This window comes from Nipponia nippon, unplaced genomic scaffold, assembly GCF_047370975.1.
Source record: "Nipponia nippon isolate SJK-2023a ecotype South Korea unplaced genomic scaffold, ASM4737097v1 scaffold_1, whole genome shotgun sequence".
In the NCBI taxonomy this organism is placed as follows: domain Eukaryota; kingdom Metazoa; phylum Chordata; class Aves; order Pelecaniformes; family Threskiornithidae; genus Nipponia; species Nipponia nippon.
Window position 1 is genome coordinate 1003154 of NW_028262290.1, and position 24189 is coordinate 1027342.

A 24189-nucleotide genomic window follows, 5' to 3' on the forward strand; every position below is an offset into this window, starting at 1 on the left:
CCGCCGCGCTCGTGACGTGGGTCCCTGGGGGGGGGGTGGGGCGGAGCGGAGGCGCGGTGCCGTCTGCGGGGGGTTTAATGGGGTCGGGGGGGAGACGCGGGGCCGGGGTGGCCCCCGCCGCCTCAGGAGAAGTCGCGCAGGAAGGCGGCGTGGAAGCGGGTGAGGGCCAGCAGCACCCGCTCCAGCGTCCCGGCCCGCGGCAGCAGCGACAGCCTGGGGGGGTGGGGGCGTGGGTGGGGGCGCGGCGGGGACGCGGGTGGGCCCCCCCCCCCCCCACACCCTCCCCCCCCAGCCCCGGTGCCCCCCCCCCCCCCCGGAACCTCCTGGTGTCCGGAGCCGGTGGTCCCCAAGCAGCCCCTCCAGCCGCGACGTCCCCATTGGCCAACCTCAAGGGACGTCACCCGTCCTCGCCCACCCGTCCCAGCCGCGCCCCAACCCCGGCCCTCGGCTGCCACCAGCCCCCAGCACCCAACCAGCACCCAACACCCAAACCAAACCTCAACCCCCCAAACCCAGCACCCAACTCAACCCCAACCAGCACCCAACACCCAAACCAAACCTCAACCCCCCCAACCAGCACCCAACACCCAAACCAAACCTCAACCCCCCAACCCAAACCCAACACCCAACCCAACCCCAACCAGCACCCAACACCCAAACCAAACCTCAACCCCCCCAACCTAACCCCAACCAGCACCCAACACCCAAACCAAACCTCAACCCCCCCCAACCCAACCCCAACCAGCACCCAACACCCAAACCAAACCTCAGCCCCCAACACCCAACCCTCAATGTCCCAACCCAACCCCCACCAGCACCCAACGCCCAACCCCAAACCTCACCCCCCAACCCCAGCACCCAAACCTCAGCCCCCAACCCCCCACCCCAACCAGCCTCCTCCCACCCCCAAACCCCGCCCCAACCAGCCTCCAACACCCAACCCAGTGCCAACCAGTCCCCAACTTCCCAGTGTGAACCAGTTCCCAAACACCCAACCCCAAACCCCAACCAGTCCCCAACATCCAACCCCCAACCTCCCAGTGCCAACCAGCCCCAACCTCCCAGTGCCAACCAGTCCCCAACCAGACCCCAAACACCCAGTCCACACCATCCAACTTCCAACCCCAACCTCCCAGTGCCAACCAGTCCCCACCACCCAACCCCAAGCCCCAACCAGTCCCCAACACCCGACCTCCAACCTCCCAGTGCCAACCAGTCCCCAACACCCAACCTCCAACCCCAACCTCCCAGCCCCAACCAACCCCAGCCTCCCAGTGTCCACCAGTCCCCAACCTCCCAGTGCCAACCAGTCCCCACCACCCAACCCCAAGCCCCAACCAGTCCCCAACACCCAATCTCCAACGTCCCAGTGCCAACCAGTCCCCACCACCCAACCTCCAACCCCAACGTCCCAGTGCCAACCAGTCCCCAACACCCAACCTTCCAGTGCCAACCAGTTCCCCAGCACCCAACCTCCAACCCCAACCTCCCAGCCCCAACCAACCCCAGCCTCCCAGTGTCCACCAGTCCCCAGCCCCCCCCAGCCCCCCCCCAGTACCCCACGTGGTGGGTGCCCGCCGGCTGCCCGAAGACGCTCCCCGGGGCCACCACGATCCCCGTCGCCTCCAGCAGCTTCTGGCAGAAGAAGACGTCGGGCTCCAGGCCCAGCACCTGGGGGAGAAGGGACGGGACCGTCACCCTGCGCCGTGGGGGAGCCCGGCCCCAGGGTGGCCCGTGGCCCCAGGACGCCCCATGTCCCCAAGATGCCCCATGTCCCCAAGATGCCCAGTGTCCCCAGGACACCCCATGTCCCCAAGGTGCCCCATGTCCCCAGGACGCCCAGTGTCCCCAGGACACCTCATGTCCCCAGGACACCCCATGTCCCTAAGATGCCCCATGTCCCCAGGACACCCCATGTCCCCAAGATGCCCCATGTCCCATGGTGTCCCACATCCCTGGGGTGGCTCCTGTCCCCAGCATGCCCCATGCTCTGGCATGTCCCAAGTCCCCAGGATGCCCCAAGTCCCCAAGATGCCCTGTACTCCCAGGGTGTCCCATCTCCCAGGGTGTCCCATGTCCCCAGGACACCTCTTGTCCCCAGGACTCCCCAGACCGGACGGTGCCCCACACGTCCCTGGGATGGCTCCTGTCTCCACGGTCCCCCAATACCCCATGTCCCCAAGATGCTCCATGCTCCCACAGTGTTGCACGTCCCTGGTGTGTCCCACGTCCCCACAGTGTCCCGTGTCCCCAGGATGCCCTGTGCTCCCACGGTGCCCCACCTCCCAGGGTGCCCCATGTCCCCAGGACACCCAATACCCCAGGGTTCCCCAAAATCCCACACTGTCCCACGTCCCTGGGGTGGCTCCTGTCCCTAGGATGTCCCATGTCCCCAAGATGCCCACACTCCCACAGTGTCCCGTGCTCCTGGGGCGGCTCCTGTCCCCACGGACCCCCAATACCCCATGTGCCCAGGACGCCCCACGTCCCCAAGATGCCCCATAGTCCCACGCTGCCCCACGTCCCCGGGATGGCTCCCGTCCCCAGGACGCCCACTGTCCCCAGGACGCCCCACGTCCCCAGGATGCCCCATAGTCCCACGCTGCCCCAAATCCCCGGGATGGCTCCCGTCCCCAGGACGCTCCCCTCCCCGTGGCTCCGCGCCCCCGGGTGCCCCCTCCCCGTCCCCCAGCGCTCACCCGGGCCTGGCGCAGGGCGCGGGGCGGGAGCTGGAGGCGGGGGAAGGCGCGGGCGCCGCCGTGCAGGGGCCGGCAGCGGATGCCGCGGGCCCGGCCCAGCACCTCCTGCACCAGCTGGGCGTTGTGGGCCAGGTCACGGAGCAGCTCCTGCCGGTACTGGGACGGGGTGGGGTGGGGTGGGGTGGGGTGGGATGGGATGGGATGGGATGGGGATGGGATGGGGTGGGGTGGGGTGGGGTGGGATGGGGATGGGATGGGGTGGGGTGGGATGGGGTGGGGTGGGGTGGGATGGGGTGGGGATGGGATGGGGTGGGATGGGGATGGGATGGGATGGGGATGGGATGGGGTGGGGTGGGATGGGATGGGGTGGGGATGAAGTCAGCGCTGGGGCCGGGGCCGGGCCGCACAGCACCCGCCTCTCCTCCCGCCGTGCGCGCAGGGCCCCCGCCACCCCTCACCTCCCGAGCGGCCGGGTGCGAGGGCTCGTTGGGCGCCGGGGGCTCCATGGCCACCTCCAGCATCGCCTGCCCCAGGATGGGGGGATACACCGACAGCCCCCAGGTGTAGAAGCACTTCAGGACGCCGGGGTCAATGTTCACCAGCTCGAAGAAACCTGCTCGGTATCCGCCCCTGGGGGAGCAGCGGGGTGGAGGGGGCTGGAAAAGGGGGTTGGGGGGGCTCGGGGGTCGATACTCACCCCCCGGTGCCCTTGGAGAGGGAGTAGAAGGAGATGAGCTGGACGGTGGAGGCGAGCGGGGCCCCCAGCTCCCACAGCACCCGTTTGAAGGAGAGGAAGGGGCGGCCGGGGAGGAAGGCTCGCTCCTGCTGCACCTGCGGCACCCAGGGCTCAGGGGGAGGCGGGCTGGGGGGTACGGCCGCCCCCCGGCCCCGCCGGCACCCACCTCGTCCGCCAGCAGCAGGAGGTTTTCCTCAGCCGCCAGCCGGATGATGTCTTCCATGTTCTGCCGGCTCAGCACGTGCCCTGCCGGGGGGAGCCCGCTCGTGTCCCCCCGCCGGGGGAAACTGAGGCACGGGGCCGCCGTCCCGTCCCCCCCCGGCCCCAACTCACCCGTGGGGTCCCCGGGGTTGACGACGCAGAGCACCTTGGGGTGGCACCTCGCCCGCGCCTGCCGCAGCGCCTGCCGCACCGCCTCGCCGGCCACGGCCCAGCCCCGCTCCTCGGCCAGCGGGTACGGCACGGCCACGGCCCCCGCCAGCCCCACCGCCGCCCCGTGGAGCGGGGGGCCCGGCACCGGCACCAGCACGCCTGTCGGCTGCGCCGCCGTCTCGTCCACCACCAGCAACACCACGTCCTACCGCGAAGAACCGTCGTTGTCAGAGGGTCCTCGGTGGCCACGGAGGTGCCACCGTTGGTCCCGGCGCTGTGCTCACCACCATGGCCGCCGCGGTGCCGCTGCAGGGGACAATGTGGCGGGGGTCGCTGGGGACGCCGTCGTCCCTTTGCTCCAGGTAATGGGCCACCTTTTTGGCCACGGTGTCAGTGACGTACTCCAGGTTGTACGCCCCTGGGGAGGGATCCGGCGTCACCAAATCCGGTGAACCCTCCGCGTCCGTCCCCGAATCCGGCGAACCCTCTGCACCCTGCATCCGTGAGGCTGGCCCCCGCCTCCGCCACCACGGTGTCCCCGTCCCCACCGTACCTGGGCTGCCGCCCTGCAGCTGCCGCAGGATCCGGCCCGCGCGCCGCTTGGCGTCTGCCGGCACGCACTCGGCATCCAGCAGCTCGGGGTACGCGCAGATGGCGGCCACCTGCGGGGATCGGGTCACAGCCCCCCCCCCATCCCCGGCACCCCCAGGGTCAGGATCCGGCCCTCCCATCCATCCCTTGGGTGCGGAGGGTGCTGGATCCAGCTGCGCCCCACAGCTGGTTTGGGGGGGGTCCCCGTTACCTGCCGGAGGAAGGCGAGGGGCTGGCGGCCGGCGGCAACCGCGTCCCCCGAATGGCAGTAGGTGACCTCGGCGAAGGGTTTGTCCTCGCCCTCGGGGACAGGGGGCAGCTCAGCGGGGACACCGGCCACGTCCCCCTCCTCGAACCCCGGGGGACGAGGGGGAGGGCGCCCCGGAGCACCCCAGGGCACCCCGAAGGCCGGGGGGACCCCAGGGTGGGCTCCGTCCCTTGGGGGTGGATGTGGGGGCACCCCTGGGGACACCCCTGGGGTCTGGGGATGCGGGTGGCTTTTGGGGACATGGGATCTGGGTGGGCGTGGGGACCTGGGGGGGCTGCAGGGACCTGGGGACCGCGGGGAGCCGGAGGGGGGACGCGGGGACGGGAGTGGGCGCAGGGAGGTGGGTGGCTTTGGGGACAGGGCTGCGGGGTGGGGGGGGGGCTTCAGGGTCACGGGTGGCTGTGGGGAACCTCGTGGGGCTCTGGGTGGCCATGGGTGGCCATGGGGATCCCTGGGTGACCATGGGGACCTGTGGGTGGCCATGGGTGGCCATGGGGATCCCTGGGTGGCCATGGGGACCCGTGGGGGGCTCTGGGTGGCCATGGACATCCTTGGGTGGCCATGGGGACCTGTGGGGGGCTCTGGGTGGCCATGGGGATCCCTGGGTGACCATGGAGACCTGTGGGGGGCTCTGTGTGGCCATGGGGATCCCTGGGTGGCCATGGGGACCCGTAGGGGGCTCTGGGTGGCCATGGACATCCTTGGGTGGCCATGGAGACCTGTGGGGGGCTCTGTGTGGCCATGGGGATCCCTGTGTGGCCATGGGGACCTGTGGGGGGCTCTGGGTGGCCATGGGGATCCCTGCGTGGCCATGGGGACCTGTGGGGGGCTCTAGGTGGCCACGGGAATGCCTGGGTGGCCACGGGAACCCGTGGGTGCCTGTGGGTCCCGTGGGGCTCTCACCTGGGCCAGCTCCCCCTCGATGGCAGCAGCCCGCTCAAGCAGGGGCTGCAGCAGGGACAGCGGCGCGTGCCAGCTGCCGGGGCTCACCGGAGACGGGGCGAAGCCGGTGCCCCCCGCGGTGCCAACCGCCGCCATGGCCGGGCAGGAGCAGAGCCGTGGGCAAGCGCGGCGGGGGGACAGGGAGGTGGCTCTGGTTAATGGTTAAGGGCTCGGCGGCGCATGGCGTGCCGGGGCGGGCAGGGTCCTGGCCGTCCGTCTGTCCGTCCCCTGCCAGTTGTGCCACATGGCGTGGGTGACACAGGGCACCGCGGTGCGCGGGGGACACGGAGCGAAGTCCGCCCGCCCTGCAGCATCTCCCCGCAGGGACCGGGGCGCCCGCAGCCGTGGCAATGGCAGAGGGGACACTGGGGACATCGGTGGTGGCATCCTCCCAGTGAGGGGGGTCCCCATGCCGGACCCCCCCACCTCATCCCCATCCCAGTTCATGGTGTCGCTGGTAGTGGACGAGGTGGCATGGGAGTGTGGGGCATCTTGGGGACGTGGGGCATCCTGGGGACACGGGACATCGTGGGGACAGGAGCCACCCCAGGGCCAGGGGACACTGGGATTTTGGGTCATCCTGGGGACATGGGACACCATGGGGACAGGAGCCACCCCGGGGACGTGGGACAACGTGGGAGCATGGGAGATCTTGGGGACATGGGGTGTCCTGGGAGTACAGGGCATCTTGGGGACACGGGACAGCGTGGGGACAGGACCCACCCCAGGGATGCGGGGCAGCTTGTGGGAGCATGGGGATCCCCGTGGCATAGGGCGCCCTGGGGCCACGAGCCACCCCGGGGCCACGAGCCACGGGCCCCCCGCGGCGCAGGGTGACGGTCCTGTCCCTTCTCCCCCAGGAGCAAAGGGCGGAGGGGGCTGGCCACGGCAGCGTTTATTGAGGTGGCCGCGATGCCCCGGCATCCCGGTGAGGCGCGGTGGCTTTGGGAGGTGGCTCCGGGCCCCTCGGCCCCGGCGGGGGACACAGAGAGCCTGCGCCATCCCCCCGAGCCCCCTCACAATTCGGGGCCGCCGCCGTAAACCTCCACCTCGCAGAGCGCCAGCTGCTCCTCCCGGCCGGGGACGGTGACGGTGACGTAGCGGCCTGGCAGCCCATGGCAGCAGATGGTGCTGAGCGAACCGGGACCAGCATCCGTGATGGTGCCGCAGCTGCCGGGAAGGAAGAAACAGGGTCAGGAGATGGTGGCAGTGACATCACCGGTGATGTCACCCCCCAAAGCCCCCGTTTTCGGCTCACATGGGGTTGTCCCTGCTGCGCTCGGCCGGTGCGTCGCCGACGTGGACCTGCGCTCCCCGCAGCCGCTGCCAGCAGCAATCCTGCCGGTTCTTCACCACCACGGCCGCCACGGCGCGGCGCCCGCCCAGGTCGACGCTCCACCATGGTTCCCACTCTCGCCGCGTGTGACTGCAGGAGCCGTGCCGCCAAACGCCGTCCCGGTTGCCGTCTACCGCCTTGGATGCAACGCCGGAACCGTTGGAGGTGGAGGATTGCGTCGCCCGCTGCTCCCGCGCCACGTTGGCGGCTGCAAACACCGCGGGCTGGGTTGGTGGGTGCCGGGGTGCCCGGCGCCGTGGTGGGGCGCTGCCGGTGGCTCACCTCCGGGCAGCGGGGCGCAGCCTTGCCGGATCACCTCCACCTCGCACAGCACCAGCGCGTCCTCCCGGTCGGGGAGGAGGATGGAGACGTAGCGACCGCGCAGCCCGTGGCAGCAGATGGTGCTGAGTGAACCGGGGCCGGCGTTGGTGATAATGCCGCAGCTGCCGGGAGAGGAAGAGGATGAGCCAGAGCCATCCTGGAAAAGGTCCTGGTGGTGGCAGCGAGGGGTCTGGGGCTCACACGGGGTTGCGGCGGCCGCGGTCGATGAGGGAGTCACCGACGCGGACCTCAGCGCCCTTCAGCCTCTCCCAGCAGCAGTCGTGGCGGTTTTTCACCACCACGGCGTAGACGGTGTGCCGGCGGCCCAGATCCACGCGCCACCACGGCTCCGGCTCCTCCGTGGTGTGGGCGCAGGAGCCGCGCTCCCAGTCACCGTCCCGGTTCCCATCGACGGCGTTGGCGGCGCCGCTGCCGGGGTCCAGCACGGAGGACTGGGCAGCAGGGCGGCCCAGAGCCACGTTCTCGGCTGCAGGGGCAACGGGGCTGGGGGTGACGCGGCCCCAGAAGCCGCCCCCGGCGTCCCCGCGCAGCCCACTCACCCCCCGGCAGCGCGGCGCAGCCCTGCTCCACCACCTCCACCTCGCACAGGCTCAGCCGCTCCTCCCGGCCGGGGACAGCGATGGTGACGTAGCGACCGCGCAGCCCGCGGCAGCAGACGGTGCTGGTGGAGCCGGGGCCGGTGTCCGTGATGGTGCCGCAGCTGCGGGGAGGGAGATGAGGGTGGGTGAGGGCCAAAGCGGCCGAGCGCCGCAGGGGCCGGTGCGGCAGCACTCACACGGGGTTATCGGTGCCGTGGCCGGCGAGGGAGTCCCCGACGTGGACGCGGGCGCCCTTCAGCTGGTGCCAGCAGCAATCCAGGCGGTTCCTCACCACCACGGCCGCCACGGCGCGGCGCCGGCCCAGGTCCACCGTCCACCACGGTGATGGCTCCCTCTCGGTTTGAGAGCAGGAGCCGTGGCGCCAGTTACCGTCCCGGTTCCCATCCACGGCGTTGATGGCGCTGCCAGCCTGGCCGGCTGTGGAGGACTGTGCCGCTGGGCGCCGCAGGGCCAGGTTTTGGGCTGGGGGACGCCACGGGAGGGTGACGCCAGCTCCAAGTGCTCACCGCCAGCGGTGACCCGCGGCCAGGCACAGAGCCGGTGATGGTTATTGTCCTTCCCCGGTCCCTCCAGGCACCCCAATGCCGCGCCGTGGCACACCGCCATGCGGCCAGCGCAGGGACACGTGTGACATCCCCATCCCCCACGCCCCCCCATTTCCCCCAGCGCTGCAGGGGCTGAATGGGAGCCGCAGGGCTCGGGGAGGCCAGCGCTCGCCCGTGGCCGCCCGGCACGTGCCGGCTCGCTGGCAGGAGGGGTCTTTTGGTCCTTACCACCAGGTGGGGGGAGGCAGCTCTGCGCCATCACCTCCACTTCACAGAGGACGAGGAAATCCTCCCGGCCGGGGATGATGATGGAGACGTAGCGACCCGGCAGCCCGTTGCAGCAGACGGTGCTGGTAGAGCCGGGACCGGTGTCCAAGATAGCCCCGCAGCTGCCGGGAGGGAACCGTCACAGCGACGGCCGGTGGGAGAGGCCCGTGCCGGGGTGGGGGACCTCGGGGACCCCACTCACGCCGGGTTGCGCTTGCCGCGGTCGGAGAGGGAGTCGCCGACGTGGACCTGGGCGCCAAGGAGGCTCTCCCAGCAGCAGTCGTGGCGGTTGGTGACGGTGACGGCATAGACGGCGTGCCGCCGGCCCAGGTCTACGCGCCACCACGGCTCCAGCTCCTTCTCGGTGTGGGCGCAGGAGCCGCGCTCCCAATCGGTGTCGGTGTTCCCGTCCACGGCGTTGGCGGCCAGGCTGAGGGTGTTCAGCGTCGACGACTGGGTGACGGTGCGACCCAGTGCCACGTTGGGGGCTGGAATTACCAGAGGGAGCGTGGCACAAGGCTGCCGGCTCCGGTTGCCGCCCCACCGGCCCCTCGGCGAGCCCCTCACCTCCGGGCAGGGGGAGGCAGCCCTGCGGCACCACCTCCACCTCGCACAGCACCAGCGCGGCCTCCCGGCCGGGGAGGAGGATGGAGACGTAGCGGCCCGGCAGCCCGTGGCAGCAGATGGTGCTGAGCGAGCCGGGGCCAGCGTCCGTGATGGTGCCGCAGCTGACGGGGAGGAAGAGACGGGGTCAGGAGACGGTGGCGCCGGTGATGTCACCCCGAAACCCCCCCGTTTTCGGCTCACATGGGGTTGTCCCTGCCACGCTCGGCCGGCGCGTCGCCGATGTGGACCTGCGCTCCCCGCAGCCGCTGCCAGCAGCAATCCTGCCGGTTCTTCACCACCACGGCCGCCACGGTGCGGCGCCCGCCCAGGTCGACGCTCCACCAGGGTTCCCGCTCCCTCAGGGTGCGGGCGCAGGAGCCGTGCTGCCAGACGCCGTCCCGGTTGCCATCCACCGCGTTGGCAGCGATGCTGATGTTGGGGAAGACGGAGGACTGGCTGGCCGGCCTCCCCAGCGCCGCGTTATAAGCTGCCGTGAGGAGGGTCAGCCCATCACCGGGGTGTCCCGGCGAGGCTCCGTCCCACCGGGATGCTCCCGCCGGTGAGGAAGGGCGAAAGGTTTGGGACTCACCAACCGGCGGGATGAGGCAGTCCTGCGTGGCTGCGTCCTGAGCCAGGACCTCGCCGAGCAGCAGCAGAGCCCAGGGCAGGGCCATGGTGCGGCGGAAAGGGGACGCGGCGATCGCGGACCACCGTCCCCGGTGTATCCCGAGCCCACCGGCTCCCGTGGGCGCTTACCACGCGTCGCTGCCGGCCCCTCTCCGATGTTCCGGCCACCGGCACGCCCTCACTGCTTCCCTGCTCCAGGACGGCGCTGGGAAAACCTGAAGAGAAGAGGATGAGGAGGAAGACTCCGGCGCCGTGGCGAGCCCTTGGCTTTTACCGCCCGTGCCGCGGGTCGTGCCGCGAGCCGGGGTTTCCTCCGTGTCTGGAGGAGGAGGAGGAGGGATGGAGGAGGCTGTGTGGCGCCGGCGTCCCTCGGGGATGGCGCGGGCTCGGCTTCACCGGTTAATGTTTAAAAGGATTTTGGCAAGGCAGCGTGCCGTTCCCAAACCGCGGACGACGCCGCGGCGGGGAGGGACGGCGCGTCCTGCCGGATCCCAGCGTCCGGAGGAAACTGGGGCGTGAAGTTCTTCAGTTAGAAACCGGTTTCCAGCCCAGCCCCGCACCGAGGCGGTTTCGGTTGTCCGAGAGCTGCTGGTGGTGAAAACCAAACTTTTTTGGGGGGTGGGAAGGGCTTCACCCCCCCCCGAGGCAGCAGAGAGGTGGGTGCCGGGGGAGGAGCACCCAAATTTTGGCTGGAAAGGGGGTAGGGGAGGAGGGCGGCGTGCCGGGGCGGCTGCTCGCTGGGGCGGCGCGGGCAGGGGGCCAGCGCCGCGGCGGCGCCCGGGCGTGGTGGCACCCTCGTCGCGCTGCCGCCACGGTGATGGACCCCCGCCATCGCCAAGGTACCGGACATCCTACCCCCCTATCGCCGCGGCAACGCACCCCCCACCTAGAGTACCACGTCCCCGACATCGCCGTAGTAATGACACCGCGACGTCACCACGGCAACGCGGGGGTCACCCCCAGCCGATTCGCTCCCCCGAGCGCAGGCAGCAAAGTGCAGGCAGGGGCAGGGTTAAAGCTCAGCGCCCTTTATTAATTCCGCGATAAAATCCAGATAAAACATCCCTGCCGGCGCAGGCAGTGCAGGCAGCGCCGCTCCGCAGGCAGGGCAGGCAGGGCAGCCCCGCCATTTTGCCACCTGCCCTCACCTGCTGGCCAGGATCTCCTCGGTGGCCAAGCGGGCGAGGCAGTGGAAGTTGAAGCGGAGATGTTTCCTCCAGAATCGGCGGTCGCGGCCGTAGACCTGGGCAGGGAAACAGGGGCTGCCTGCGGGGAGCGGGCAGAGAAGCCCCCGGTCAGCAGGGGACGGGCAGGGGCAGGCAGGGACGGGCAGGTGCTGGAACGGGGTGAAATCAGCCCAATTCGGCACCCGACCTTCCCGTTTTTCTTACCGATGCCGTGAAATATCCTGGCGACGGCTCTGCCGGAAAATTTCTCATCCTGGCGGACGGCGAGGAAATGGCGGATGTCGGCACGGATTTGGCTCTCCCGCAGCTGCGAAGGAAAGGACGCGGCGGTGGGGAAGGCGCCGTCCCTCCTCTTCCTCACCCCAAACCCATCCCCAGGGTCTCATCTGCGCCGGAGTTGCCGCGTACGGGAAACGCCGGCCGAAGCAGCTCCCAGGAAAACTGGATTTGCTCACGTTAGCGTCGCCGAGATCTTCCTCTTCCTCCTCTTCCTCGCAGCCCCGCTCAGCCGGCTCCGTCTCGAAGTAGTCGCTGAGCAGAGCCTTCAGCCGGGCGCTCCTCTCCTCTTCCTCATCGGCAGGGTGAGGGTCGCAGGTCTGGAAGGCCACGCTGCGCCCCAGTGTCAACCTCCTCCCTTCCCAGTACCAAAACTGGTGCCCAACTGGGAGGGAAGGCAACAGGGGGCGGTTCGCGGGGGTTGGGTGGTCTCCTCCAGCCACGCTCACCTCTGGAAGGCCCGGAAGCAGGCGCGGAGGTGGCCGAGAGCCGTCTTCTCCCTGGCCACCACCCTTTGGTGGAGGAAATCGCAGATGGCATCCAGCTCCTGGTCGCTGAGGTCACCGTAGGCGCGTAGGTGGAAGGAGAGGCCGCCAAATTCCACCAGGACCCCGCTTTTCCCCGCACCGCCGCAGTCTGAAGGCACCAAGAACCGGTGGAGCCGGCGCTCACCGAAATCCAGCACCCACCGAGACCCATCCACCCGGCGGCGGAGGCGCGGGGAGGAATTTCCCCGGCAGGAGGAACGCCGGTACCTTGCCGCAGACGCGGATCCCACTGGAGCTGGCGCAGGGCGCGTTTCACCAACGGCACTTCCCAACCCATGGAATCGCTCAGGGAGACCACGTCGAATTCCAGGGAGCCGGCGCGGTCGCGGTCCCTCCCCACCAGGTGCTCCCGCGCCAGGACGGCGGCGACGGGGGGAGAACTGAGGGTGGGAGACCCCAAAACCCCATTGCCACCGCGGCTCAGAGCCCACTTTTTTCACCTCCGACGGACCCCAGGATCGCGGTGCAGCTCCCACCCGGCGGAGATGACACCACGAGGGCTTTTCCCAGCACGGGGAACGCCGCGGCGTTCGCACGGGGGGGGAATTCTAACCTCCGCGCCGCAGCCTGGAGCTGCCGGGGTCCCCCGTAGCAGAGGAGGCGGCAGGAGGAGTAGGTGGGAGGCAGCAGCTCCAGCCAGCGCTGCGGGTGCAGCTCCAGGTAGCACAGGAGGGTCTCGATTCCTGCAAGGAGAGCGGGGAGCTGCGGAGGGATCGCCATTCCCTTCGGGATCTCCGCCGGCGTCGCTCCGGGCCGATTTTTCCCTCACCTTCCTCTCGTACATCCAGGGATTCCACGGTTTCTTGGATGGGAATGGCTCGTTCGTGTTTGTAGCACACCCGCCGCCCGCTCTGCTTCCTCACGCCGCCCTCCTCCTCTTCCTCCTCCGAGAACTCGGCCGTTTCGGCATCCTCCACCTCTCCGGCCTGCGAGGGAGGCGGCGGGCAGCAGCGCGGCGGCACCGGTTCGAGAACGGGCACGCTCCTGCCTTCCTTTTCCAGCCCAACCGCTCTCCTGCCCCGATCCTACGCCTCGCCTCCCCTCGACTGATTTAACCCCCCCCTGCTGCGGCCACCCAACAATTAAAGCGTTTCAACCGCGTCGGCTCGTTACTTAACGAGTTAAAAAGCCGGGAAGGCCACGGGAGCGGAGCCCCGAGCCCCTTTTCCTCACCCCGACGACGTCCTGGTGTTGCCGGTGCAGCTCCAAGCATTTACAGGGAGAGAAAATTTTCTGCACCAGCTTCTTGACGGTAAAAAAATCCACCGTGTCGCCGTAAATGTGGCGCCGCAGCTCGGGGAGATCCCCGCCCTGGGGAGACAGCGGTGAAACTTGGGGGGAACCCCCCCCAAAACGTAGGGGAAATCCCTCCCCGTCCTGCCGGCGGGATTTACCTCCGGATCCAAGAAGAGATGGCAGTGAGCCGGCTCGCCGTCGCGCCCTGCCCGGCCGATCTCCTGCACGTAACTCTCGAAATTTTTGGGCATGTTGTAATGTACGACGCCGCGGACGTCCGATTTATCCAGCCCCATGCCGAAAGCCACCGTGGCCACCACCACGCGGAGTTGGCCGCTCATAAAGCTGCTCTGGACGCGGCGGCGTTCGGCGGCGGATAGGCCGGCGTGGTAAGCGTCCGCGATCCACTTCAGCGGGCGGCGGATGCTCTTTTTTGCTGGGGAAAAAGCAGAAAAAGGGGTTTTAACAGCGTTTAATTCGTGATTTGGGGCGGCAAAAGCACGATTTGGGGCGGCAAAAGCACGATTTGGGGCGGCAAAAGCACGATTTGGGGCGGCAAAAGCACGATTTGGGGCGGCAAAAGCACGATTTGGGGCGGCAAAAGCACGATTTGGGGCGGCAAAAGCACGATTTGGGGCGGCAAAAGCACGATTTGGGGCGGCAAAAGCACGATTTGGGGCGGCAAAAGCACGATTTGGGGCGGCAAAAGCACGATTTGGGGCGGCAAAAGCACGATTTGGGGCGGCAAAAGCACGATTTGGGGCGGCAAAAGCGTAGCTGCTCATTAAATCAGGGAGGGAAAGTTTGGCAGCAGGACAGGAGGAGCCGGCCCGGCTTTGGCAAACGAAGTGGGCGAGGATCCCTGTGGCCAAACGCTTCCGGAGCTTGGCCGTGGATTTTGAGGGATAATAAAAGACTCCAAGTTGCAGCTACGAGGTTCCGGGAAGAAGAAAAAAACCCGGCGGAGGCGCACAACGACGGCGCTAAACCCACCGCCGAGCATCCGTCGTTATGGGCTGGCGCTAGAAAAGTCAAAGCCTGGTTTTAAGGCTCCGGCGCGGGAAGATAAACGCTTTGCGCCCAATCGCGCCGGATTTCGGGAACCGGGAACCTCCGGCAAGAGCAGCTCATTCCCTAGGGATTCTCCGTTCCGGTGTGGATTCACCGGAGAGGATGTTTTGGGCTCGTGCTCCTTTCGGAGAGCGAGGCCGTGCCGCCTACCCTTCGTTTTCTTCCTTTCGGCAGTGTGGCACTCCGGCTCCCCGGCTCCGGCAGGCTCCCGGAGCGGCGTTCCTTGGAGGCAGGTCCGGATGAGCGCCGCGACGCGAGCCGTCTCCTCCCGCCGCGTGCAGTAGACGATGATGGAGTCCAGGCACCCGAAACGCTCGCCCCGCAGCAGGGAGATGAGCGCCTGCGGGCACAAAAAAAGGGGGGGGGGAAGTCCCCCAAACCGGTTTGGGATCTCCCCTCCTATGAAATCCAGCGCCGCAGCAACGAATCCGATTCCTTCGGATCTGTCCTCGCTCCCTACCTGATCCCTGTCCCTGTCCATCGAGACGGAGAGGCGCAGGTTTGGGGGGACGGCGGCGGAGCGCACCGTTATCCCTTCCTCCGGCGGGATGCCGAGGTGTTGGGCTACGTCCCGCGCCGTGGCCAGGGTGGCGGTCGCCGTCAGCCCCAGGAAGCAGCGCACGCCCAGGCGATCCCGGAGAACCTGCCGAAAAGGAGGAAAAACAAGCAAAAAAAAAAGAAAAGTGGGAATCTGATATCCCTCCTCGCTCCGATGGGTTCCTTCCCCTCGGGATGGGCTCGTACCTGGCAGAGGCGCAGGTAGCAGGGACGGAAATTGTGGGACCACTCGGAGACGCAGTGAGCTTCGTCGATGCAGGCGAAGGCGACGGGCGGCAGGCGATCGGCGGAGGGCAGGCAGCCGGATCCCGATCCGCTTCCGCCGACCAGGGCTTCAGGAGAGAGCAGCAACACCTGCGCTTCGCCCTGTCTCACCTACACCGGGAATACCGGATCAGGGAGGAGAGGGACACGAGGGGTGCTTGATCTGCTCTCCCAAGGGAACTGGGATCTGGTGCCGCGGATCCGGGATCACGGGCAGCGCTGGGAACACCCTCGCGTGCGTGGTTCTCCCCGGAGAGTTCGGATCCCCTCACCTTTTCCATCACCGCTTCCCGTTGGATTTTGGTCATGTTGGAGTGGATGCAGACGGCTTTCAGGCACGGCGGCAGCCCTGAGACCTGGAAGCGAAGCCCGTCACCTGGCCGCGCCGGCCGCCGGTGGCTCGGGGGGAACCCCCCTTGGCTAGCCACCTCCCCGTGAGCCTTTAACCGCGGCAACACGCATCCGGCGGCATCCTCGCCGGGATTGGGGTGGGAAAAGCGGGATGTCGGAGCGATACCTGGTCATCCATCAGGGACACCAGCGGGGAAACGACCAGGGTGACGCACTTGGAACGCTTGCGGTAGAGGTAAGCGGGGAGCTGGTAGCAGAGGGACTTCCCCATCCCTGTGGATAACACCACCAGCGTGGAGAGGCCTGGAAAAAACGAGGGGTCGGGGACTTCGTTTGGGGACACCGCGGCCACCTCGCGCGGGAGGGGACAACGGGGAAGCGCAAACCCCCACGGAGGAAGGGAGAGCGTGGGGGAGACGAACCCACCCGAGAGGATCCTCATGACGGCCATCTCCTGGCCCGGGCGGAAGGAATCATAGCCCAGCGTCTTCAGAGCCGCAAACACCTCCTCCGGCGTCGCTGCGGGGGGACGGAGCTGCCGTCAGGAGGGGGACAAGAGGGGACAAAGCCACCCGGTCGCGCTCGGAGCCCCGTACCTCGCACCTTCCCATCCGGCCCCGGTTCGTAGAGGGGCTCCACAGGCGCGGGGGGCTCGTACGCCGGCCTCGGCACCTCCGGGCAAGCCGTCGCCTCCAAAACCTTCCCGGATTTTTCCCAGTCGCCGCTTCCGCTCTCTGCCGGGGACAAAGGCGGCAGTCGGGACCCGCAGGCGGCTCTTCCGACCCGCAGGCGCGAGCGCGGTGAGCCTGCTTGGATTTTAGGCCGACGTTCCCGGAGGAGACTCATCCCGGCTGCCCCAAACCCACTTTTTAATCCCAGACAAACCCTCTGGGAAGCACGACCAAACTTCCCACGCGGAAAAGCGATTCCACATCTCCGGGAGTTCATCCCGGAGCCAACCACAGCGTGTCAGCGGAGAGCGAAGCGATCCGGCAGCCCGGCAAACCGCGGAGCCTCACCGGAGAGCTGGCGGCAGCTGGTGGCGGTCCCGCGAGCCACTTCTTCCAGCGTGGGCAGCGGAGCCTCCTCCTCCTCCTCGGCGCGGCCGCTCTCCTCCGGCGGCGGGCCGGCCGCCGTCTCTGCGGGCAAGAAGCGAATCCCTTCCCTGCTTCAATCCATGGGAAGGAAACCACCTTGGTTTTTCCCCCTTTTCCCAAAAAATTAACCTTGGAAAGCCTTAAGAGAAGCCACAGGTGGGAAAACCCAACCGATGTTTCCCGATGAGCCAAACCCGGCCCGCGGCTTTACCAAAAATAAGAAACACCCCCCCCCCCCGAAATCCGGCGCGCGGAGCCTTACCTCGGCCCCGGCACGCCGCTGCCCAGTGCCCCGTCCCGCCGCAGCTGAAGCAGACGTCTGAGCTTCGGGCGAGGGATCCGCCGCCTCCGCCGAAGCGTTCCGCTTTCTTCTGCCACTTCTGCTTCCGCGCCTGCGGAGCAGAACCGGCCCCCGCTCCGTTTTCTATTTTTTTCTTCATTTTTTTTTTTTTTCCCCATAAAATTATATTTTACGATGGTTTACGTCGCCGGGTTTTTGCCAAAGCGCTGCGTAAACACCGCCAAGCGTTAAAAAATAACGGCAATTTTCTTCCGGCTGATGCTGCCTCTCCCAGAAATGATCCCAAAAGATTTGATAATTAAAAGGGAGATATTAAAAAAAAATAAAAATAAAAATCCTAGGTTTTTGTCGCAGAGCGGAAGCTGAAAAGGCCGAGAAGTCGGGAGGGGCAGGGAGCTGAGCCTCCTGCCGGCGCGGTGACGCCTCAAAAATAAATTAACTAAAAAGGTAAAATACGGAAATTCAAAGTACAACGCGAAGGCGAGCGAGAGCTGGGCGAGTTTTAAATTCATCCTGGCCTGGATAAATCGGACTGGAAATGGGTTTGGGGGTGAGAGCGGGCGAGCAGCGCCGTCCCGTCCGGCTTTTGGTGACGCCGGGGGAGACGCCGGTGGCGCCGGGGAGGCCGTTACCTGCTTGCGAAGGCGATTTCCCCGCAGGGCGTAGCCTCGGACGTGCGATTTCTTCTTTAGGTTAAGCCTGACGAAGTTGCCGCCTCTCTGCGGAGCGGCTCTGCGGGGAGAGAGGGTGGGCAGGAACCGCCTGCCTGCCTGCGGCCCTCGGTTTCCCCCCCCCCGCCAGCTCCTGCCTGCACCCAGCGCAGGCAGGAGCGGGCAGAACACCAGCACCCTGCCCGCAAAATGGCTTTGGGGGAAATAAACTCTAAATATTTCATCCCTTAAAGGTGGCCGAAGGCGACACAGAGGCACGGGGGGAGGCGAAAGGCGCACGGGGTGTAATTACGCAAGAAAATTGCGCTCAAAAAACCCCCCAAGCTTATTCCTTCCCCCGCAAAATTCCCGGCTGAACGCAAAAAAAGGAGGAATTAAGGAAAAAGCGTCTCGCTGCTTATAAAAATCGAGAGGAAAAAGCCCCCTCGGCTGCCTCAGCGTCCTTTTCTGACCGCGTTTTGGCAGCGCCGCAGCCCCCGGTTGATCGGGTTTGATTCCCGGCTCTGTTTCCGCGGCCGGCGGCACCGCGCCGGCGGCAGGACCTACCTGGCAGCGACGGCTCTGCGGCTGGATCCGGGTTTCTCCTCTTCCTCCACCTCCCCCAGGAGGTTTTCCGAGGGACGCGGCACCTCGCTCTCCTTTTTGGCTGTCACGCGCTCTTCCTCCTCCTCCTCCTCGCTCTGCTTTGTCGCGCCGGCAGCACCAAACTCTCCCTCGGCCGAGCCCCGGCGGCATCGCCTGAGCTTCGCCGGAGCCGCCGCACCGTCTCCACCATCTCCGCGTGGTCTTTTCCTTCCGGAATCTCCCACCGACGCTTCCCGGCCACCCGGCTCCTGCGTGGCGCCTGCCATCACCCCTTCGTCCCCTGGTGTTCCCTGGCACCTCTGGAGCCAGGCGGGATCCAGCGAGCCCAGCGTCCGCGCCACCGTCCGCTTCAGCTGCTGGAATTTATCCGGTGGCGGCAGCGGTGGCGGCAGCGGCTTCGATCCCGCGGCGAGGATGATGGGGGCCAGCCCCGACACCGAGGGAGGAAGGAGGAGATCTCCCGGTTCGCCCCCCTCGCTCTGCGAAGCCTCCGCCGGGGTTTTGTCACCGTTCTCCAAATTTGTCCGAAGGCTGGGGACGATCGGGGGCCTCCTGGGATTCGGGGTCCTCCTGGGAGTCAGGGGCGTCTCCTGGAAGGACGGACAGGAGGGGAAAGACGGACAAATGGAGGTCAGACCATCCACCGAAACACCACACCCTGCTTCCAAATGGAACGGGCTTCTCTCCGTGCCGCAAGCGCCGATCCCCGGCCGGCCCTGACCTTCCCGGCAGCTCCCAGCTTGGATTTCAGCTTCATCCCGTAGTACTGCGCCGAGGCTTTCGGCACGGCGCGGCCGGGGCGGCTCGGCCCCGGGGTTTTCGGCTGCCGGTTCAGGTGCGCGCCCCAACAACCGGAGTCCGGCACCTTCAACGACACCGCAAACCGTTAAATCCAAACCATTAAATCCCCAAACTCCGTTAAATCCGAATATTTCAGTCAAAAAAAACACGAATGGGATTGCGAAGACGCGCTCCGATGCTTCTGAGGAGAAAGGAGCTCCGATGTCATCGCGCCGCAGCGCCTTGCGGCCGCGGGCAGCACGTCCTGCGCGTTTTGGGGTGAAAACCGCGGCTCCGGGGCGTTTAACGCCTTGTCCCGAGCACAGGGGCTGGCTCCATCGTTGCTTCGTTAAGAGGCTGATTAAAACGAGCCCGCGCTTTCAGCAGCCCAGAGTCTCGGGGGTTTCGAGGCTCCTGGAGACAAAACCCCCAGGAAAAAGGGTGGGGGGTTTCTCCGGTACCTGCTCCGCGGTCGGGGTCTCCTGCGTCGCCGGCCGGCCGGAGGGGCTGAGCCGGGAGGGATCTGCCTCCTCGCTCTGCCGCTTGAGCGCCTTGTACTCCCTGTAGAGCCCTATGATGCGTCGGCAAGGTCGGTTTGTGGCGTTACCGGCAAACGCCGGCGGTTCCCACGCCGGGAACCGGCAAAGCGCGTTGCCAAAAACCTCCCCCGACGTCGAACCATCCCGAGGGCGAGGGTTCGGCTCAGCACGAGGGGGTCACCCCCCACCCACGGGGCACCCACAGCTCTGGGTGAGCACTCCAGGCACCCGTGGGGGGAACCCAGAACCCCCCAGGACCCCAAAGTCCCCTCCGGAACCTAAAATATCCCCCCAGGACCCCAAAATCCCCTCTGGAACCTAAAATACCCCCCAGGACCCCAAAATAGCCCCCCCCAGACCCCAAAATCCCCTCTGGAACCTAAAATACCCCCCCCGCACCCCAAAATAGCCCCCCCGGACCCCAAAATCCCCTCTGGAACCTAAAATACCCCCCCCGCACCCCAAAATCCCCCCCCCAGGACCCCAAAATCCCACCCCCAGGACCTAAAATACCCCCCAGGACCCCAAAACACCCCCGGGGCAGGGGCGGGCAGGGCTGGCACTCACGCCTGGTCTCCTCCGGAGCCTCCTCGATGTCAGCCTGCAAGGCAAAGGCGTTTAGAAATCCTTATTTGAGGCTACGGAGCGAACGATTACCGTTTTCTGCTGCGGTAGAACGACAGAGGGGCGTCATTTTTTCCTGTTTTGGGTTTTGTTTTTTTTTTTTTTTTTAAGAGGAAAGCGGGGTTGGGGCAGCGTCAGGCCCGTTCCTGACCGTGGGGTGCCCGTTCCCCTGTGATTTCTTTAACGTAGGTAGAGAAATGCCGCCGGGGAGCCTCTTTTGGCTTTAATATTGTGGAAAAAGGGGCAAGAGGGAGGCTGCCGGGGTGCGGGGCCCCCGGTAAACGGGGTTCCCCCGGCCGGGGCCCACCCCACCTGGGCAAAGGGCCCTTTGCCCATCGGTTTTCCCCCCCTTCCATCACCGGGGTTACCTGGCCGGGTTTCCTCCGCCTCTCCCGGAGGAAGGCCGCTTCCCACCGCTTCAGCAGGGCCTTCACCTCCCGCTGCCGCTCCATGGAGCCCAGAGCCCGGTACCGGTTCCTTGGGGTCTCAGAGCGGGAATCCGGAACCTCCTGGGGCTCCGGGAGGGAACCCGGGCATCCGGTCCCCACAGCGGCGGCGGAGACCCGGGCGCCCGGGCCTCAGCGCGGCGGGAGAACGAACCTCCCGCTCCCGCCGCGCCTCAGCCAATAGGAAGGGAGAGAGAGGCGACGGACAGCGGTAGAAACCAATCAGCGGGTGAGGAACGCCGGCGTCGCCGAGGAACGGCGTTGGGCCTGCCCCCGCCGCTGGGTCTCGCCCGCTGATTGGTGCGAGGGCGGTGCTGGGCGCTGCCGCGCATGCGCGGAGGGAGCGGGGAGGCAGCGGGGGCCCGGCGGGCAGCGGGGGGCTGCGGGCGCGCGGTGAGTGGGCGGGGCCGGCAGGGGCCGCCATGTTGGGGGGGGCATTTTGGGGGGGGGTCCCTGTGGGGGGGGGGCGAGTTTTGGGGGGGCTGGGGGGTCCCTGTGACGGGGGGTGGGAGTTTGGGGGGATCCCTGGGCGGGGCGGTGGGTTTTGGGGGTCTCGGTGACGGGGGGCTGAGTTTGGGGGGGCCCTGTGAGGGGGGTGGGTTTTGGGGAGGGTCCTTGTGAGGGAGGGGATGGGTTTGGGGGGTCCCTGTGGGTGGGTGGGGGGGGTCCCTGTATGTGGGGGTGGGTTTTGGGGGGGTCCCTGTGGGGGGTGGGTGGGTGGGTGTGGGGGGTCCTTGTGATGGGGGGGCGAGTTTTGGGGGGGCTGGGGGGTCCCTGTGACGGGGGTTGGGAGTTTGGGGGGTCCCTGGGCGGGGCAGTGGGTTTGGGGAGGTTTGGGGGGTCCCTGTGAGGGGGGGGTGGGTTTGGGGGTGCTTGGGGGGTCTCTGTGAGGGAGGGGCTGGGTTTGGGGGCTCCCTGTGATGGGGGGGATGGATTAGGGGGGCTGTGGGGGGTCCCTGTGAGGGAGGGGGGTGGGTTTGGGGGTGCTTGGGCGGTCAGGGGGGTAGGGGGGTCCCTGTGGTGGGGGTGGGTGGGTTAAGGGGTTTGGGGGGTCCCTGTGGGGGGTGGGGGGGGTTGGGGGGTCCCTGTGATGGGGTGGGGGGTGGGTTTGGGGGGGTGTCCCTGTGACAGGGGGTGGGTTAGGGGTGCTGTGGGGCGCCCCTTCGGTGGGGGGCTCTACCCTCCTCCCACAGGGCGCCTTTTTGGGGTGGGGACCATCCCAGTAAGGGGGTGCCCCTCTGCTGCGGGGCTCCCCCCTCGCTGCCGGACCCCCAGTGCCGCCTTCTTCCCCCAAACACCCCCCCCCCCCCCCCGGCGGCGTGGGGGCACCCGGGGGTCCCAGCGTGTGTGTTCCCCCCCTTTTTTTCTGCCCGCAGCCCCCTCGGCGCCGGGCGCCATGCTCTCCCTCGTCTTCCTCTGCGCCCGCCGGCTGGTGAGCCACCGCCCCGCCGCCCGCCGCGCCCTCGACCTTCTCCCCGCCGAACTCTACCCCGTCCTCTTCCAAGCCGCTTTCCTGGACGGACGGACGTTAACGCTGCGGGACATCGTAGGGACGTGGCCCTTCCCCGTCCTCAGCTTCCAGCGGTTGTTGGGACACCGCGACCGTCACCCGCTCCTCGGGGAGAAACCCAGTAAATTGGGCGTCCAGGCCGTCATCCTTGCCGTCGTGGCCCATCTCCGCCGGGCGCTGGAGGAGTCCGGCAGCGGCACGAGGTGGGTGCCGGGATGCCGAAGTTCCCTCGGGATGGGCGGGAGCCGTTTCCTTTCTCCGTGGGGAGGTGGAGGTGACGGTGCTCATCCCGGGGCCGTCAGCTCCGGCCGCGGCGGCGGAGGAAGCCGAGGGGTTTTGCCGGGCTCGTTTACCGCATCGGCAACACGGGAGGAAAGTGAGACGGCGACCGTCGCCCCGCCGCGGGGCTGGAGCGCGTCACCGGCAGCCGGTTATTTCCATTCCGCCATTTCTCCCCTCGTTTCTTCACCGATTTCTTCTCTTTGCCAGCGAAAGACGGTGCCGCCTGCGGCTGCTGGACATGACGGGGCTCCAGGATGCCGACGCCGACCGCGGTCCGGAGGGGATGAGCCTGTGGTCCGGCACGGTGGCATTGGCCAAAGCTTGCGTTGAGGTCTCCAAACACCGCAACGAGTGCCTGAAACGCGGTTCCAAACGCCGTAAAGGTCCCTCCGGCGCCTCGGCGGCCCCGCAGCCCCTCGGCGTGGAGATCCGCGCCGATCTCTTCGTCAACGGCACCTCCTTCGGCATCCTGCGCGACGCTCTGCAAACCGGCGCCGCCGGCCCCCTGCGCCTCAAATGCCGGGATTTCCACGCCGAGGAGCTCTCCGTTGCCGGCACCGTCGGTTTGCTGGAATCGTTGGAACCTTCCGGCGTGCGGCGGGTGGATCTACGCTTCAACAACCTGGGGCTGGCCGGTCTCTGCGCCGTTTTACCGCACCTCGCCAGATTTCCCGATCTCCTCAGCCTCAAGCTGCCTTACAGCAACGTCGACGTGCGGCGGCTGGCGGCGGGGACGGACGCCGGCCTCCGGTGCCTCGCCGCGCAGCTGGGGAGGCTGCCCTGCCTCAAGGAGCTCAACATGGGATCCTCCAGGCTTTCGGGGAAGCTGAGGCAACTCCTCGGGTAAGTTCCCGGCGAAGTGGATCCCCGATTTGGTTTTCTTTTCACGCCGCGGCGGGGTGGAGTTCATGGGTCCCAGCTGGCGCGGTTCCTCCGGGAATACGGGAATCGTCCCCGCGGGTTTGGCCGGCGGCGGCTCCCTCCTGGCTTGCAGCCGGCGCAGCGCCGGCCTCGGGGGGGGCTCACCGCTCGGTTTTCCCACCCCGGCAGCGACCTGCAGGCTCCCCTGGCAAGCCTGGAGCTGGCCTTCTGCTACCTCCTTCCCGGCGACCTCGCTTTCCTTTCCCAAAGCCTCCACGCTCCGGCGCTGAGGAAGCTGGATCTGAGCGGCCACGATTTCTCCGAAAATCTCCTCCAATCTCTCCGGCGTCTCCTGGAGGAGGCTTCGGCTTCCCTCCTCCACCTGGATCTGATGGAATGCCGGCTGACGGACGCCCGGTTGGAGGCTCTGCTGCCGGCGCTCTGCCGCTGCTCCCGCCTCCGTTGCCTGGGACTTTTCGGCAATCCCCTTTCCACGCCGGGACTCAAAACCTTGTTACGGAAAACCGCGGTTCTACCGGATTTACGCCTGGTTGTCTACCCTTACCCCATGGACTGCTACAACCAGGAGCTGCCCCGGCCGCCCTCCGGCCGGCTCTTTGACGACGCAGTGGACGAGGAACGTTTCGCTGCGGTGAACGCCGAGCTGTGCCGGATGCTGGCGAGCTCCGGCAGAGCCGACGCCGTCTGGACCACCAGCCTCTACCGGCACGGCGCCCTCGACTACTTCTCCTTGTAGCTGGGGCGAAGCTCGGAGCCCTCCTCCCGCCCCGTGGCACCCGGCGAACCGCCGCGGCCTCACCGCCGTCCCCCAACCCCTCCTTCCCCCCAAAATTCGGTGTTTCCTCCTCGTCCCGGTGTTTCTCTGGCACTTTTGTTGTCACCCGGTGCCGCCGTAACACCCAGCGGCGCCTTGCGTCACCGCGCCGGCTACGGGCATCTCGGCGCCGTGCTGATTAATTAACGCCGGGAGATTGATTAATAAATTGCCGCCGCTCGGCAGGTGCCGAGGAAGCGGAGTCCCGGCAAAAACTGTAACCGCGGTGCTGTTTAC

The 24189-nt window shown here is 67.4% G+C and overlaps 4 protein-coding genes across 7 annotated transcripts; 1 reads left to right on the forward strand and 3 right to left on the reverse strand.

The window, feature by feature from the left end:
* Nucleotides 1-57: 57 nt before the first annotated feature.
* On the reverse strand, nucleotides 58-5741 carry LOC148057189 (alanine aminotransferase 1-like). Of its 2 annotated transcripts, none has more exons than XM_087735033.1 (11): nucleotides 5570-5741; nucleotides 4610-4699; nucleotides 4361-4469; nucleotides 4092-4225; nucleotides 3769-4012; nucleotides 3602-3681; nucleotides 3397-3530; nucleotides 3158-3329; nucleotides 2700-2855; nucleotides 1559-1671; nucleotides 58-213 (listed from the first exon to the last, which is right to left on the reverse strand). In XM_087735033.1, exons 1-11 carry the CDS (start codon nucleotides 5702-5704, stop codon nucleotides 123-125), a joined length of 1458 nt encoding a protein of 485 aa, XP_087591159.1. In that variant the 5' UTR covers nucleotides 5705-5741; the 3' UTR covers nucleotides 58-122. The 2 variants fall into 2 exon arrangements, with proteins under 2 accessions (XP_087591159.1, XP_087591100.1); XM_087734974.1 differs by having other exon boundaries at nucleotides 3602-3684.
* Nucleotides 5742-6530: 789 nt separating this feature from the next.
* On the reverse strand, nucleotides 6531-10022 carry LOC104015857 (uncharacterized). The gene is made up of 11 exons (XM_087735922.1): nucleotides 9893-10022; nucleotides 9505-9790; nucleotides 9265-9425; nucleotides 8900-9185; nucleotides 8659-8819; nucleotides 8062-8347; nucleotides 7826-7986; nucleotides 7467-7752; nucleotides 7227-7387; nucleotides 6867-7152; nucleotides 6531-6778 (listed from the first exon to the last, which is right to left on the reverse strand). Exons 1-11 carry the CDS (start codon nucleotides 9975-9977, stop codon nucleotides 6625-6627), a joined length of 2313 nt encoding a protein of 770 aa, XP_087592048.1. The 5' UTR covers nucleotides 9978-10022; the 3' UTR covers nucleotides 6531-6624.
* On the reverse strand, nucleotides 9961-20685 carry RECQL4 (RecQ like helicase 4). 2 transcript variants are annotated; one of them, XM_087735711.1, is made up of 25 exons: nucleotides 20387-20685; nucleotides 19962-19995; nucleotides 19317-19426; nucleotides 18797-18940; nucleotides 18037-18665; nucleotides 17452-17551; nucleotides 16781-16910; nucleotides 16441-16560; nucleotides 16018-16155; nucleotides 15848-15940; nucleotides 15588-15724; nucleotides 15343-15426; nucleotides 14993-15181; nucleotides 14709-14891; nucleotides 14399-14588; nucleotides 13336-13613; nucleotides 13115-13252; nucleotides 12711-12867; nucleotides 12495-12624; nucleotides 12149-12321; nucleotides 11843-12029; nucleotides 11573-11726; nucleotides 11322-11424; nucleotides 11079-11196; nucleotides 9961-10145 (listed from the first exon to the last, which is right to left on the reverse strand). In XM_087735711.1, the coding sequence occupies exons 1-25, from the start codon at nucleotides 20468-20470 to the stop codon at nucleotides 10109-10111; spliced, it is 3840 nt and encodes a 1279-aa protein (XP_087591837.1). In that variant the 5' UTR covers nucleotides 20471-20685; the 3' UTR covers nucleotides 9961-10108. The 2 variants fall into 2 exon arrangements, with proteins under 2 accessions (XP_087591837.1, XP_087591920.1); XM_087735794.1 differs by lacking the exon at nucleotides 18797-18940.
* A 102-nt stretch (nucleotides 20686-20787) lies between these two features.
* LRRC14 (leucine rich repeat containing 14) lies at nucleotides 20788-24162 on the forward strand. Of its 2 annotated transcripts, none has more exons than XM_087736550.1 (4): nucleotides 20788-20857; nucleotides 21841-22177; nucleotides 22464-23099; nucleotides 23307-24162. In XM_087736550.1, exons 2-4 carry the CDS (start codon nucleotides 21861-21863, stop codon nucleotides 23872-23874), a joined length of 1521 nt encoding a protein of 506 aa, XP_087592676.1. In that variant the 5' UTR covers nucleotides 20788-20857; nucleotides 21841-21860; the 3' UTR covers nucleotides 23875-24162. The 2 variants fall into 2 exon arrangements, with proteins under 2 accessions (XP_087592676.1, XP_087592755.1); XM_087736629.1 differs by having other exon boundaries at nucleotides 23388-24162.
* Nucleotides 24163-24189: the final 27 nt, after the last annotated feature.